This window comes from Vulpes lagopus, chromosome 23 (assembly GCF_018345385.1).
Source record: "Vulpes lagopus strain Blue_001 chromosome 23, ASM1834538v1, whole genome shotgun sequence".
Classification (NCBI taxonomy): Eukaryota; Metazoa; Chordata; class Mammalia; order Carnivora; family Canidae; genus Vulpes; species Vulpes lagopus.
This window is the reverse complement of record NC_054846.1, coordinates 56,843,778-56,859,469: the sequence shown is the minus strand read 5'-3', so window position 1 is coordinate 56,859,469 and position 15,692 is coordinate 56,843,778. Positions and strand designations below refer to the sequence as shown.

At 61.0% G+C, this 15,692-nt stretch overlaps 1 protein-coding gene across 5 annotated transcripts in view; it reads left to right on the top strand.

Moving 5' to 3' along the window:
- Window positions 1–15,692, top strand: part of DLGAP3 (DLG associated protein 3) — a 62,175-nt gene that overhangs the window by 14,834 nt on the left and 31,649 nt on the right. For all 5 annotated transcript variants that reach the window (XR_005985149.1, XM_041737838.1, XM_041737839.1 and 2 more), the window contains exons 2-5: window positions 6,275–6,357; window positions 7,603–8,760; window positions 12,931–13,136; window positions 13,431–13,503. Coding sequence is in view for 4 of the 5 variants with exons in the window: in XM_041737838.1 (XP_041593772.1) it covers window positions 7,654–8,760; window positions 12,931–13,136; window positions 13,431–13,503 (1,386 nt within the window). In the remaining variant the exon portion in view is untranslated. The remainder of the gene's footprint in view (window positions 1–6,274; window positions 6,358–7,602; window positions 8,761–12,930; window positions 13,137–13,430; window positions 13,504–15,692) is intronic.

Here is a 15,692-nt window from a genome sequence, read left to right as displayed (position 1 = left end):
CGGGTCAGGAGATGGATTTAGACTTGGCTCTGCCTAAATGTCTCGAGTATTTTGGAGCAGTAAGCCCATTTTCTGTAAAATTCCTACCCTAACCATCCCCCCCCCCACCCCCAAGAAGAGCTGATTAAATTAAGTAATAAAGGCCAACGAGAAAGACCCCGCACCTCCCTCCTTCTATTCTGTTTTCTGGGGGCAGTGAGGGTAGGAGGAGGTTTTTCTCTGGGGTCCTGAGGGGCCAGGGCTGGGCATGAGGCACATGGAGTCGTCCGCGACAGGGCTGGTGGTGAGGTAGAGAGAGGCAAGGGACAAGGATGCCAGCCCAGCCCCTGGGATCCTGTAAAGGCAGCACGGCCAAGCCGGTGGTATGGGCCCGGGGCCCGGGTAGCCCTGGATGCGGGGTCCCTGGGTGCAGGGTCAGCCCGGGGAGGAGCGCCCATCCCTGAGCAGAGCAGTGCGGGCTGCAGGCCGTGGGCCCCGGGAAGGCCCCCTGCGCTGACCCATTTACACTAGTGGACACACCCCCCGTCCCCGTGCACCGGCTGCTGTCAGGATGGGGGGCGTGGAGGCCAGGGCGGGACCCCGAGGCAGGGTCCTGGCTCCTCTGGTGGACCCGGGGAAACAGGCAGGCTGGGTGGGCAATGCCCAAGCTCCGGGGGCCCGGGAGCAGGCCCGGCTCACCCGCAGGACGAGATCCAGGCCTCACTCACGGCAAGTTGCGCCGTGTTGGACCTGGCGTGGGGGCGATCTCAGAGGTTCCAGGGTGAGGGGGCGAGACAGGGCCGATCCCCGGCAAGGGGGCAACCGTACCCCTGGGCTGCCACCTGGACCACTGTGGCCAGCCCGCCGCTCTCCCAGCTGGCTTTGTGCGGAAGGCATGACTCGGTTCGTATTCGCTTTTTGAAATCTCTGTCTTTGCCCAGAGTCGCTCTGCGCCAACCTCTGACACGGAGGCCTTTGCTGTGAAGCGCGCCTGGCCCCCTGGTGCCTGGGTGTGGATGGTCTAGACGAAGGCCTGCTTTTGTCCGCAGCAGAATAGCTTCCGTCCATGGGCTCAGAGAGATTAAGGGACCCAGCCGAGGTTGCGCTGTAAACCATTGGAGGAAGTCAAGAGAAGAGAAAGGAAGAGCGTGCAGATGAAGAGGGCTACTTTAAGTGCTCCCCAGTGCCGGCTGTGCCACCCAGGGCTTTGTGGGCTGCACCTTGTGGGCGGCGCACGTCGATCCCTTTCTGGCGCCCCGATAGCTCTGCCTTCTCGCAGGCGGGAGTGTGGGCGCGGAGGGCGAGGCAGGGAGCGGGCCACAGCCTGGGTGCGGGCAGGCCCCGGGAGAGCCAAGGAGGCGCGGCTCTGGCCTCCGCAGCCCTGCCCCCTGCCTCCACGGTCCGTCCTTTTTCTGGAAGGTAATTGCTTGGGGCAGGGACAGCCTCCTGGCGGAGCGCACAGCTGCTCTCCCAGTGAGCTTTGTAGCGACAACCCCGCCAGGCTGGCGGCCCCCGGCAAGTTCCGGTTTAAGGGACTAATTGCCGGATTGTGTAGTTGGTGCTAAATCGGGTAATTTCTTGGTGACGGCATGCGTGCCAGTTCCTCCATCCCCGGGTGGGCTGGAGCCGCCTCAGGGGACCTGTCACCGCGGCGCCCCCAGGCCCTCTGGCCCCACGCGTGGGCCAGCACGGGCCGCTGCGAGGGCGGCCACTCCCGGAGCCCGGGGGTCAGATGGGTGACGGGGGTGGGGGGGGGGGCGGTGATGGGGTGCAGTGGGCGGGCGGTGGCACCGGAGCCTGGGGTTGCCGCGGGGCTTCCCGGAGCTTCCTCTCTTCTGAGCTCCTGTGACCTTGGACCTGGGCGACCGGGGCGCTCGCTGCTGGGAAGGCGCAGCCTCTTGGCTCTGGCGGTGGGTGGCTGTGAGCGGGCTGCTGTCTGTCTGTCTTTTCCTCTTTGGCCCACTGCACTTTCATCCCTGTGTTGGCCTCCGCTTGGTGTGGGGGGAAAGGCGGCCTCCGTGGGCTGGCGGCGGGGGCCGCAGGGAAGCCAAGGCTGCGGGCTTGACAACGTCCGGCTTGGCCGCTCGCTCTGTGACCTGGCGCGGGTCAGTTGGCCTCTCTCAGCCTCAGTTTCTCTTTCTGTGAAATGGAAGCGGGGACCCGCGTCTGTCCCTCGGGATCGTTGAGGGAGGTACGTAAGGCGTTGTAAGCGGAAGGCTCCCGTTCACCCCACGAACGCCTGCCGAGCGCCGGGCGATGACCTGGGGCCAAGGGAAGGCGACTGGGGCCACGGGAAGGTGACCTGGGGCCACGGGAAGGCGACCTGGGGCTGCGGGAAGGCGACCTGGGGCTGCAGGAAGGTGACCTGGGGCTGTGGGAAGGCGACCTGGGGCCACCGGAAGGTGACCTGGGGCTGCAGGAAGGCGCCCCCGAGGTGCACGAAACCCCTGCACCTGCCCGGAGCCCAGGTCCCAGCGGGGCCGTGGCCCGTCTTCTGCTCACAACTTGAAAACGGCAGCAGCTGAGGGCGGCGCAGGTCCTGGCGCCTCGAGAGCAAACAGCAGGGAGATCTGACCTAGTCGGGAGGCCAGGGAAGGCCGCCGAGGAAGCAGCAGCGAGGCTGAGATCTGAAGGGTGTGTGGGAGTTGACAAGGCAGAGGAGGGCGAGGGAAGGCTTTCTGGACGAAGAGGGGGATCAGCCCCTACGGGAGGGATCCCTGGGCTGCAGGAGGACTGGCCTGGTCGGAGCCGAGGGAGCGCGGAAGAGCGTGCATGAGGGGTCGCTTGGAAATGTCGGCGGGCTGGGCCCTGCAGGCCGTGGGGGACATGGGGGCCGCATGGGCCATGGGGGCCGCGGGGGACGTGGGGACGGTCATGGCGTTTCATCTGAACAACGGCAGTAAAACCAGTGAGGAGTTTTAAGCAGAGAGGTGACCTGATCAGATGTCTGTCTCCACGTGACCATTTGGATTGGAAGGAAAGGGGCAGGAGAGGAAGCCGGGGGACTAGTTAGGAGCTGGCAGGACAGGGGTGCTGAGTTAGTTGGACTAGTTTGCAGTGCTCTCTACCTGCAAATCTGGCCAATCGGGCCGACCATGGTTTCAAGGCAGAGGAGTTGATTCCTTACCAACAGTTAGGCCTGGAGGAAGGCGACGCTCCTGTTGGTTCCTTGGATTCCAGGACTCTCGTTTCTGGGATTCTCTAGGCCTTTCTGTCATGCTAGCAAGACCCCGGACTTTGCTCCGGGCATCATGACTGCGTTCAGGCCCAGAAGAAAGGGGGGGAAGGATGGTACCAGCAGGCCCCGCCCCTTTTATCACAAAAGCAAAGGATTTCCCAGAAACGATCGGATGTTTGGGTATCATTAGCCAGGAGTGAATCGTGTGGCCTCTGGTTGCAGGGGCTGCTGGGACAGGGAAAGGACACCGAGGGTGAGGCTGAGCTGGTCAGCCGGCAATGATTTGGTGGCTGTGGAAGTAAGCGGGCAGGTCTATGCCGAGGAAGCAAAATCCATAGAACCTGGTGATGGATGGAGTTATGAGTCCCCTCCCTGCTTGTGTTGCCTCCCTGTTAATTAGTGATGGGGCGACGGCGGGAGACCGTGATGGTAAAACACACCGTACGGGGCGGGTGGGGGGGGGAAGCCTGGATGATCCAATCTACATCAAGGAAGTCTTTTCTTTAGGAAACCCGTAAACTGCATTGTCGCCTCCCCTCCGTGCTCCGTATTTTAGTTTCACCATGGTTTAGTATTTGGACGTCGGGGATTTTGGAAATCCAAAATAAGGCTTCATATGAGGGGATTATATTGTGTGATCTTGGAGAGTCTGTGAAATGGCTCCATATGCGTTTTATCATTTGATATTCAGATCCTGGGAGATGGAGAAGCAGCAGGCATCAGGTCACTTGCTTGGTGTCACACGCCTTTTGGTCTCAGAAGCTGCGCTTTTCCCACCTAGACGATGCTGCCCCATAGGATGCGGGCAAGGGAGGCGAGGATAGCTTGTCTGGAGAGCATCAGTCACAGAGGCCTGGCTCCCCCGAGACTGGCACTGGGAGAACATGGATTGATGCTGAAGAGACTGAAGTTGGAGGATTCCCCAGGGGGCTCAGCGGTTGAGCATCTGCCTTCAGCTCAGGGCGTGACCCCCGGGTCCCAGGATCGAGTCCCACGTCGGGCTCCCTGCATGGAGCCTGCTTCTCCCTCTGCCTGGGTCTCTGCCTCTCTCTCTCTCTGTCTCTTATGAATAAATAAGTAAAATCTTAAAAAAAAAGAGACAGAGATTGAAGTTTGATAAGATCTCGATGGAGGCTCAGAGGCTTGGCAGCAGCCCCTGGTGTCAGGCAGGGCTGAGGGTGGGGGGAGCTGGGGAATGAATGTCCACCCTTGGGAAGCTCAGCATGATGGGACCACAAACAAAGCCAATGAGACGGGCTGCGCTTCTGCCAAAGTGGACTGTTGTGCTGTGAGTCTTGATCATGGTCCTGCCTGGGGCGAGGAGAGGAGGACCGTGATGAGGATGAAGGCCCAGGCTATCAAAAGTTCTCTCCATGGGATCCCTGGGTGGCGCAGCGGTTTGGCGCCTGCCTTTGGCCCAGGGCGCAATCCTGGAGACCCGGGATCAAATCCCACATCGGGCTCCTGGTGCATGGAGCCTGCTTCTCCCTCTGCCTGTGTCTCTCTCTCTCTCTGTGACTATCATAAATTAAAAAACAAAACAAAACAAAACAAAAAAATGAAAGTTCTCTCCAGAGCAGTGAGGTGCTTCCAAGAGCTTTTCCAGCAACTGCTTGTGAGGCCATGTGGGTCTGAAGTCCCCCCCGGTGCCCCAGAGAAGGGCAGTGGAGGAGAAGACTTGTTGCCCAAAGCCAAGCAGTTGAGATCCATGAGGTCACCCCAGGCTCCCTTCAGGCAAGATAAGCAGCCGCATCTTCTGTCCGGGCCACCGGGTGGGCCGGGGGCTGGACATGTCTCTGTCTCCTCTATGGAAGGTTTCCAGGAGACTCCACAGCTCTCTTCATCGTCTCGCGTAGCTCAGGGCCAGGAAGTTCTTCCTGAGGTCTGACCGTGTCTCTTGCGCCGCTATCAATCATGCTGGCCAAGCTGGCTCTTGTCTGGATGTCGCTGTGTCCAATAATGGCTTCATCAGTCTCCCAGTCACGGCTGCTGCAAACTTCAGAGTCGTCTTCCTTCCTGACTCTCTCTCCCCCACCTCATCCCAGAATCGGCCAAGCCCTGCGTGTCTGCCAGAACTTTCACAGCCCCCCTCCCGCCCCCCGAATTCCTTCCTTGCCCACGTTTTGTGCCTTTATGCTTCCCGTTTCCTGCCCTCTGGGAATTTGGTCTCCCCACCACCTCGTCTCGGGACACGCAGCCCTCATTCTCCGTCCCCAGCACTGTCTTCCCCGGGGAAGTCCTCCTCAGCTCCCTCTATTGGATCCGGTCTGGTCTTCATCCGAACCAGTGTGGCGTTGAGTTCAGTCATTTATTCATCCACCTGGTGAACCTTGAAGGAGGACCTGCTCGGCACAAAGCCCCGAGTTAGGTGTTGGGAGATCCAGGGACACGTAGGATACGGTTCCTTCTTGCGCTCTAGCTGGGGAGAACGGACTGAACCGATTTCAGTGCCGTGTTATGGTTTCTTTCATGGGGGAACCAAGGCTGCGGGGAAACCCCGATAGGGAGGCATAACCCGGAATAAGAGTCTGGAAAGTCACGGAGGGAGGGTGAGGCTCCATGAGAGTAAGAGGTGGCCGAGGGAAAGAGCTGAGGGCAGTGGATGGAAGGAGATTCTAGGAGGAGGTACAGCTTGTGCAAAAATACAGGGACCTGAAATGACCCTGCCACGTAGGATTGTCCCCTTGTTGGACTGGAAGCCTCTCGACGACAGAGGCCATACTCGGATCACTTCTATACACGGCTTGCTCAGTCTGGCTTATGGTAGCTGCTCAACAAATTCTGTGGAGTGGATTCGTATTTGAGGGCGATGGGGCGGGGGGGGGGGGAACCCAAATGCTATGGAAGGGGAAAAAACCCAAACACGCAGTGGCTCAGCACCATGGACAGATCACAGAGACACCTGCACTTGGAGGTAGTCCAAACCGTCAGCTCATTTGCATGTATTTGCATAATGAAGCCAACTTCATTTCCCTGGGCGTCCAAAGGCTGCGCATCATGGGGGACCCAATCAGTTCTGGCGCGGGGGTCGGCTGGGAAGGGAAGCTGTCCAGGCCTGAGGCTGGGCCTCCGAGGACTCTGAGACCACTGCTCACCACGCTTTTCTCTTCCATGTAGGAGCCAGTGATCCTGAGCCTTCTGGAGCTTCTGTTCTGTCTGGTGGTGGGGATCCTGACGCCAAGGATGGGAAACCCCGGATGGTGAGTGGTAGGAGTCTGGGACATGGGGCGCGGCTCGAGGTTCTGAAACATCAGCCTGGACGTGGCGTGAAGCAGTGGGTATGGAGAGGTGGTGCTGGGGAGCGAGGGAGGACGGGTGTCCGAAGTGCTGCTGTCTGGAGTCTTTGAGGCTGTCATCCCCTCCTGGTCAGCAGATGGCCCCGGAGCCTGGTCTGGGATGAGGGAGGGCGCCGTCTGCCAGTTCCTCAGTCCCTGTCCCCCCTGCTGACACCCCCTCCTGCTGTAGCTCCTGTCCTGGCAGCTCTGCGTCCTGATTGGAGGCAGTTCTTGCTGAGAGCTGACCTCTCTGTCCTGTAGCCTTGGCAAGCATGGGATGGGGGCCAGGGACACCGGTTCCAGCGCTCACTCTCCATCACCTCCCTGCCCGGCCCGCCCTCTGTCCCTGGGAGGAGGAACTCCTGCGTTCCCATCTCAGTTTAGGATTTAGATGCCGCCTTTTGCAGCCAGCGTCCCTCCTCTGCATGGTTTCTCCTCCCTGTGTGACTCCTCGACAGTGGGATGAGGGTGTGGTGGGGATAAAAGGCAAAAGGGGAACACTTGGAAGCCAGAAGAGGAAGTGGCAGTCATCTCGGGTTATTCCTTCCTGTCTCAGCCCTGGAGTGGGTGGGCGGGGGGTTGGTGGGCGGGAGGAGAGTGAGCCTGCCGCCAGATGGAAGGAACAGGGTGCGGAAGGCAGGGGAGGGGGCGGCTATGTCCCTGTGGGTCCAGCGCTCTGTTTGGTTACCGCTCCTGGAGGCCATGACCCTGAGGCCTGGCCCCACACAGCGGTGGATGTGGGTAGGACCGGGGCACAGGTGTGGCCTTGGGTCAGTGCGCCTAAAGCCAGCTCGTTAAAAGGTAGTTCACCGAATGACCGGTTTCTCTGAATATCTATTTTTGTGTCTGCTCGGGTATCCTTTTATTTTCGGTGACCTAAGTATTCTTCCAAATCCGCTCGGCTGAGGGCATTTAGTCTCGTGAACAAGTGTTTATGAAAACGTGCAGCATTCGACGGGCGATGGCATTATCTTGCACCCTTGTGAGTGCCGTCACCTAGTATGACCGTTGTAAGGGATTTCAAGCTCATTCGGGGGAAAGATAGTACAATCAATCACAATAAGTCAATGTGTGTCACCTGCAGGGACAGGAGAATGCCTGATAATTGAGAGTTTTAGGTGAAGTGGCCTGTTGTTCCACCTGAATCCTTTTTTCTCCTTCTTTTCCCAGGAGGTTCCTGGGGCCTGGCCCCCAGCACCATGAAGTACCCTTGCTGAGGCCATGAGGGGTTACCATGGCGACCGCGGTAGCCATCCCCGCCCAGCCCGCTTTGCCGACCAGCAGCATATGGACGTGGGCCCAGCTGCCAGGGCCCCGTACCTGCTGGGCTCTGGGGAGGCCTTCTCCACCGAGCCCCGCTTCTGTGCCCCAAGAGCTGGCCTGGGACACCTTTCTCCTGAAGGGCCCCTGAGCCTGAGTGAGGGGCCATCAGTAGGCCCCGAGGGAGGGCCAGGGGGGGCCGGGGTTGGGGGGGGCAGCAGCACCTTCCCCAGGATGTACCCTGGCCAGGGCCCCTTCGACACCTGTGAAGACTGTGTGGGCCACCCCCAGGGCAAGGGTGCCCCCCGCCTGCCGTCCACACTCCTGGACCAGTTCGAAAAGCAGTTGCCAGTTCAACAGGATGGCTTCCACACGCTTCCATACCAGCGAGGTCCGGCGGGGGCCGGGCCGGGGCCAGGGCCCGCGTCTGGCGCCACCCCGGAGGCCCGCAGCGAGAGCCCCAGCCGCATCCGGCACCTGGTTCACTCCGTGCAGAAGCTTTTCGCCAAGTCCCACTCTTTGGAGGCCCCAGGGAAGCGGGACTATAATGGGCCCAAGGCCGAGGGAAGAGGTGGCTCTGCGGGAGACAGCTACCCCGGCCTGGGCTCCGGAGGCCCGCACGCCTCCCACCACCACCATCACCACCACCACCACCACCACCACCAGTCCAGGCACGGCAAGAGGAGCAAGAGCAAGGACCGCAAGGGGGACGGGCGGCACCAGTCCAAGGCCGCTGGCTGGTGGAGCTCCGATGACAACTTGGACAGCGATAGTGGCTTCCTGGCGGGTGGGCGGCCCCCTGGGGAGCCTGGTGGTCCCTTCTGCCTGGAGGCTCCAGACGGGTCCTACCGGGACTTGAGCTTCAAGGGGCGCTCAGGCGGGTCAGAAGGCCGCTGCCTTGCCTGCACTGGCATGTCCATGTCACTGGATGGACAATCGGTGAAGCGAAGTGCCTGGCACACCATGATGGTCAGCCAGGGCCGGGACGGATACCCCGGGGCCGGGCCGGGCAAGGGGCTCCTGGGTCCGGAGGCCAAGGCCAAAGCCAGGACTTATCACTATCTGCAGGTGAGGCTTTGGTGGGCCCAGGGAGCGGGGTCCTCGACCCTCATCGGTGCTGTCATCCAGGGAGCTCTCAGAAGGGCTGGCTGGGAGTCACTTGTCCCTGCGATGGAGGCCCGGAGGCAGGGAGGTTGTGCCCTGCCTCCCTGCCTCCCTGCGAGTCCCTTCGGGGATCTCAGTTTCCCCATTTCTGACATTGCGTGTCAGTGCGGGGAAGACTTCCCTTCGACCTGTTTGCACAAGCTGTGCTGAGCCTCTGTCTTAGGGGCTTGGAGGCAGAATGAGGTCGAGGGTGGGCCACGGGAAGGACGGCGCGGCCCTCGGGATTGGAGTCGGAAAGGAGTTCTCTCGCCCCCAGGCCTTCTCCAGGCCTCTTTTCTGCTCAGATCTGGGTGGTCCAGATACTGAGTAGAAGGTCAGTTATTTCCAGAACGTTGCTTCTGCTGGGTATGTCGTCCCGGGGTGCCTGCGGCAGAGGACTCCATGAGGCCAAGGCCGTGGGAGAGCCCGGGGGGCCTGTCCTGGGGGTTTTCCTGGGCTGGGGACACGCTGACGTCTGAGCCCCAGATACGACCCCAGGGCAGGGAGTCTTGGGAGCGGATGGTGCAGGTGACGGCTGGCATGACGTCCCCGTCCTGTCTCGCCACTTGCATGGTCTCTGCAGCTGAGGCTAGGGGCTCTGACCCCTTCTGCTTATGGGGTCCTTATCCATCCCGCACTGTCCCCTCTCTGTCTTCCTTCCGAGGTGAGGTCAGGGCTCTTCCCACTGTCAACCTTCCTCTTCTCTGTTCAGGCTCCTCTCCTGTACTCCTTGGCTGGCTTCATTTTTTTTCTTTTTTAAGTTTTATTTATTTAGGTCATGTCTACACCCAATATGGGCTCAAACTCATGACCCTGAGACCAAGAGTCTCACGCTCTTCTGACTGAGCCAGCCAGTTGCCCCTACCACGACCCCCCGCCCCACCCCGCTTGCTCTCTTAAGGCCTCGCATAGGTTTAGGAGGAAAAGTCAATACAAGTTCTGGAAGTCCAGGAGACTTGGAGTTTCCCCCCAAACCCACGTTCCACATATTTCATCCGCAGTCGTTCACTGGGGGCGCATTTCCGGGGGGGAGCCCTGGATACAAAGGTAGAGACACAGGTGGGGCTTGCGAAGCGATTAGACCGGGAAGCAAGTAGGATAGAGCAGCGAGGCCGGGCTGGAGAAGGCCAGGCACCTCGGGAGCACGGAGGAGGCACATCACCCCCTGGGGTGGTGGCTGGGGGCTGCTCAGGACCAGGCTCAGGGCCGGGGACTCCTGAGCTGAATTCCCTCCCATGGGAGCTGGAGTTGGTCGCGTGCAGCAGTGGATTAAGGGTCCCCCAGGAGGAGGCCGCAGCCGTTCGTTCAGGGTACTGAGCATTGACCTTGCATGCGTGGTTTGAGGGTCCCTGGCCTTGCCGGTAAGTTCTTCACGCAGCGGGGCTCTCCTGGGTGGAGAACTTGCGAGAGCCCAAGGGAGAAAAAAATCGGGCCGCGTGAGAGCCGGAAGGGGTGGCCGGGGGGCTAGGGAAGGTTGGAGACTCTGGGCTGGCCTCGGGTGTGCCCCCTTGCTGGGGAGGCAGAGGTTCTCACGCCGGGAGCTGAGGGTCCCGCAGGAAGGGCCAAGGGGGGATGGCGGACCCTGCTGGGGCCTGGCTGTCCCTGGGGCCTCGCTGCCAGCCACTGCTCCAGGGCCGCCCTGACCTCTCTGGGGGCTCCCTTTTTAACATGCGCCTCACAGTGTCCTGCAGAGGAGCGAGGAGCCGCAGTGGCTGTGGAGGGGGAGCCCTGCAGTGGCAGAGCCGCCCGGCTGTCCCTGTCCCATGTGCGCTCTGCGCCTGGGGCTCCTCTCCACGGGTGGGCGGCAGGGGAGGGAGGATCCCTTGGGTCCTGGGGCTCCGGGCATCCTAGGATGGCCGAGTGGGAGCCCGTTGGGGGGGTGGGGGGGACCAGCACCCTGTAGGGACCTTGCACGAACACAGGGGCAGCCGGACCCTTCGGACCAGGTGCCTCCGTGGGCTCCTTAACCCTTTTGCTGGACCCCAGCACTCCCTCCACCCCCTTCTGAACCCCTCCCGTTTGCCGGAGTCCTTGTCCCTTTGCAGACTCTAGTCCCGTCCCTGTGTTTCCATCCTGTGGCTGAGCTCCGGCCCCCTCCCTGAGCCCTGCCCCTCCCTGCGGGTTCCTTCCTCCTGGGATCCCATCCCATGCCTGGGACTTTGTTCAGATCCTGACGTCCGTCCCCTCTGCTAGCCTCACCCCCAGAGTCCGTGTCCCTCCCTGAACCCTGTGCTCCCCCTGAGTCCTGACCCCTGTCACCGCCGCACCCCATTCCACATGTTCCTTACGATGGCTGTTTGCAGTCTTCCCTGCCGCCCCGGCTCTCTCCCCCATGCCTCCATTTATACCTCATGCCTCCTAGTGGAGTCAGCGGCTCCCTCGCCTTCCTGTCAGCCCACCCACAGACTCCTCTGGGCCCCCACCACCCCCGGGCCCTCCCTTCTTGGCTCAGAGGAAAGGCCGAGGCCACTCATCCCAGGCTGACTCCTGCAGCAGGGCTTGAGCCCACCTCCCCAGGGCCCCCTCCACCCTGGGACTGACTGTCCCCCATCACCGCCCCCTCCCCATTTAAACACTATCTTTGTCTACTGGCTCTTTCTCTTACCCTGGAAACCTGCCCGGATCTCTCATCCTGAGAAATCCTTCTTTAACTCTACACCCCCTGCCATCCCCTGTCTTCCCTTCACACCCAGGGTCTTCGAGCACCGCCTCTGCATCCTCACCTCCTTTCCCTGCACTATAGGCTGCCTTGACGGACGCCCTCCAGTGCTTATGCCCGGCCCAGCCAACAGTCCGGAGGCCTTGCTCGGGCCGCGCACGCTGTGTCCGCCCGTTTATCCTTCGCCCCCCACCCCTCCCCGGGATGTGGGCCTCCTCGTCCCCACCAGTCCCCAGAGGAGGAACCGGACAGAGTCGTGGGTTCCGCTCAGGTCCTCCTGTAGCCAAGTGATGGGGTGAGAACTTAACACGGATCCGCATCCCGCGGCCGAATCACTAACCTCGGAGCGCACTGTGGCATTTGACATTATCAACTCCTTTTATTCTGGAAATGTCTCCTGTTTCCATGACATGGCATTCTCCTGACTTCCCTCCCACCCCCTCGGCCCACTCCTTCTCAGGTGACTTCATAGGCTTTTCTTCCTTTCTTTGCAGTCCCCTTTTTAAATGTCACTGGATCCCTCCCCAGCTCTCCTTCTCCCCCCTGGGCTGTTTCGCTCACCCCTGGGGATTCAGCTGCCGCCCGTGACTCCCACGTGTCTGCCTGGAGCCCGGATCCCTCCGCCGAACTCCAGCACCCAGCACCCAGCACCCAACCACCTGCTCGGCATTTCCCTGCCAAACTTAAGATACTCAACCCTAACCTATCACCTCTCCCCCAAACCCGTTCCTCTGGGATTCTGCGGCTCTGAGCGACAGCACCCTCCCCCGGGGCCTCAGCCAGCAGCCTCCCAGGCATCTGCGGCTCCTCCCCGCCCCTCGCCCCCTCGCCCCCTACGTCTAATCAGGCTCACTGGTGCTCTTTAACACCTCATTTCCATCTCCCGTCCCCCTCATTGTCACGGTCTTAATTTAGGCTCATCATCTCTTGCCTGGCTAACAGCACCAGCCTCCTAATTGGTCTCCCTCCTGCCCCTCGAGCCCCTGCCCCGCTCCTAGCCCCACCCGGTGCATCCCCCACTTTGGACTGTGGAGCGTGCTTTCGGAACCCAATGCTTGGAGGCCTCTGCTCCAAGGCTCCCCAGAGAGGGAAGGATAGGAGGCTTGGAGGGTTTGGGGTGGCAGCAGGTTGAGAGGGGGAAGGAGAAGGAGGGGTGATAGGTGGGGATGGGTGGTACTCCAGTGCAGGGGGTGGGTCATCACAGGTCGCAAGTCACTGGCCTCTTATCCTCATCCTCTTGGCTCCTGACCGGTCACCTTGGTTGAGCAGCGACAGGTCCACGGAGGATGATGAGGCCCCCCCGTAATGGGGGGACAGCCTGAACGCTTCCCTCGGGCTCTGCCTCTGGTGTCTCTGCCCTGGCGGTGGGGACAGGGGCCCTGACTCCCAGGTTTAGCAGGCGGGTGTCCGAGAGACAGAAGCTGCTGTCCCTGCAGGTGCCGCAAGATGACTGGGGGGGTTACCCCACTGGGGGCAAGGATGGGGAGATCCCCTGCCGCAGGATGCGGAGCGGCAGCTACATCAAAGCCATGGGGGATGAGGAGAGCGGAGACTCGGACGGCAGCCCCAAGACATCTCCCAAAGCCGTGGCCCGGCGCTTCACCTCCCGCCGCTCCTCCAGTGTGGACCAGGCCCGGATCAAGTAAGGACGGGAGGGCTGGGGCTGGGGTGGGAGCTGATTCAGGGTCCCTGCAGGAGACACCTGCGGGCGCGTCGGGGCCGGGGCCTGCTTTGGGTTCAGCTGGGCGTCTTGTCCTGCCCCACCTGGAGAAGGGGCCCCTGCTGGTAGCTCCCATCTGGGTGCCTCTGGGATCCCTGCGCCCAGGAGCGACCTGTTGGGGGGCTTCTGAGGGGAACCACCTGCCCGGGAGCCCCAGCGCTGGGAGTCCCGCTTTCTTCAGACCCCCTCTGAATGTGGCCCTTTGACCCTTCCCAGCTGCTGTGTCCCGCCCCGGATCCATCCCCGGAGCTCCATCCCTGGCTACAGCCGTTCCCTCACCACCGGACAGGTAGGGGCGGCAGGTGCCTGTAGGGGGTGGGGAGAGGGGCGCTTCCAGGCCCCCCACGCCTCAGCAGGTCCGGGCCCGGGGGGGTGGGCAGCTGGGGCGCAGCTGGGATGCAGCTGGGAGCGGTCTCAGCCCACCCTTCAGACCTCCAAGGGTCCCCAGGTGCTGACTTTGCAGGGGGACTTCAGTTCTCCGGGGTTCCCCGGCCGCCGGGCCTGGTCGCAGCTGACCCCGAGCAAGGGTGGCAGTGCTGTGGCCGAGACGGGGCTCCCCCCAACCCCGTGGACTGTTCCACATCCTGGCAGTAGGTGCCTGGGGCTCTGGGGGCGCCCGGTGGGGGGCTCAGTGGGAGAACCTGGGTGCCTGCCCCGACCTGGGGCCAAGAGCGTCTGCTAAGCGGGGGCAGGCGTGGTGCCGGCTCAGCGACTTGGGCAATTTACGTGACTTTTTTGAGCCCCACTTTATTTCAAAACTAGGCATCATAGTAGTGTTCTTGGCACAGCAGCTGTGCTCGGGAAAGGTTAGCTATCGTTACAGTTTGCTGGCGGGTGGGGAGCAACGCAGAAGATGATCTGATTGGCCCCAACTGTTTGCGGCTGGGGTCTTTGGGACGGTCCCCAAACCAGGGAACCTGACGGGCACGGCTGTCCCTCCACGTCCCACACCGTGTGGCTGAATCCCATGGAGGGTGCTCAGGCCTCAGTTCACCTGCCCCCTCAGCGCCAGCTAACAGGGCCGGCTCTCCCCTTCTGGAAGCCCGGTGCTTGGTTGGCCCTGGAGACCTGCACCTTGCAGCTCTGCTGGATTCCCGCCCTGGCTGCCCGGCTCGCTCGCCCTGCGGAGCGTCTCCAGCTCTCCAGGACCCAGCACTGGGTTTTTCCAGGGCCGTAGTTGCCGGACTTCTCTCCACACTCACTCCTTGGGCCCGTGGCTCGGAGTAGCAGGGACGGCCCGATGGCCCCCAATGTGTGTCTCCAGCTCTGATCTTCCCGTAGTTGCCAATGCATGCGTGTCTCATGGGGTATCAGAATCTCCCTTGGATGTTGAGGAGACTCAAACTTAAGAGGTCCACAGTGAGGCTGCTGCACCCTCATCCCCTTCTCCTTCCCCCACAAAACACCCTGCTCCATTCACTGCCCTCTCCGGCTCGGGTAAGGGCAACTTCTAGGAGCTCGGATCCCAAAGCCTGAAGTCTGCCTCAACTCCTTTCTCTCTGTCTCACTTGCCCACATCCAACCCGTCAGCAAATCCTGTGGGTCCCCCTTTCAGGCATGCCCGGGGTCCAGGCGCTTCCCCCCACGCCCACTGCACTACTCCCATCTGCATCAGCATGGCTTTTTTTTCCCCCCCAACATTTAGGGAAATTTATTTTATTATTATTTTTATTGGAGTTGGATTTGCCAACATATCACATATCACCCAGTGCTCATCCCATCAAGTGCCCCCCTCAGTGCCAGTCACCCGGCCACCCCAATCCCTGCCCACCTCCCTTTCCACTACCCCTTGTTCGTTTCTCAGAGTCAGGAGTCTCTCATGTTCTGTCTCCCTCTCTGATATATCCCACTCATTTTCTCTCCTTTCCCCTTTATTCCCTTTCACTATTCTTTATATTCCCCGTATGAGTGAAACCATATAATATTTGTCCTTCTCCAATGGACTTACTTCACTCAGCATCATACCCTCCAGTTCCATCCACATCGAAGCAAATGGTGGGTATTTGTCATTTCTGATGGCTGAGCCATACTCCATCGTACACATAGACCACATCTTCTCTCTCCATCATCTGTCGATGGACACCGAGGCCCCTTCCACAGGTTGGCTACTGTGGACATGGCTGCTATGAACATCGGGGTGCAGGTGTCCCTTAGTTTCACTGCATCTGCATCTTTGGTGGGAATGTGAACTGGGACAGCCACTCTGGAGAACTGTGTGGAGGTTCCTCAAAGCATGGCTTTTGTCTGCCCTATCTCATTGCCCCCAAAGAGGTCTCCTGCAGCCCCCCACCCATTCATTCTCTCTCCGCGTGGCCCCTGGGGGGATGGTTTCAAAATAGAATTGCATTCATTCCAAACCCTCGCCTTACTCAGAGGACGTTACTGTGACTTCTAAGGCTCTGCTGCATCTGGCCCTTGTGCGTCCGGTAAGTCCTTCTAACGCTGTCCCCTGCCGTCCCCCACCCCAGCCACACTGGT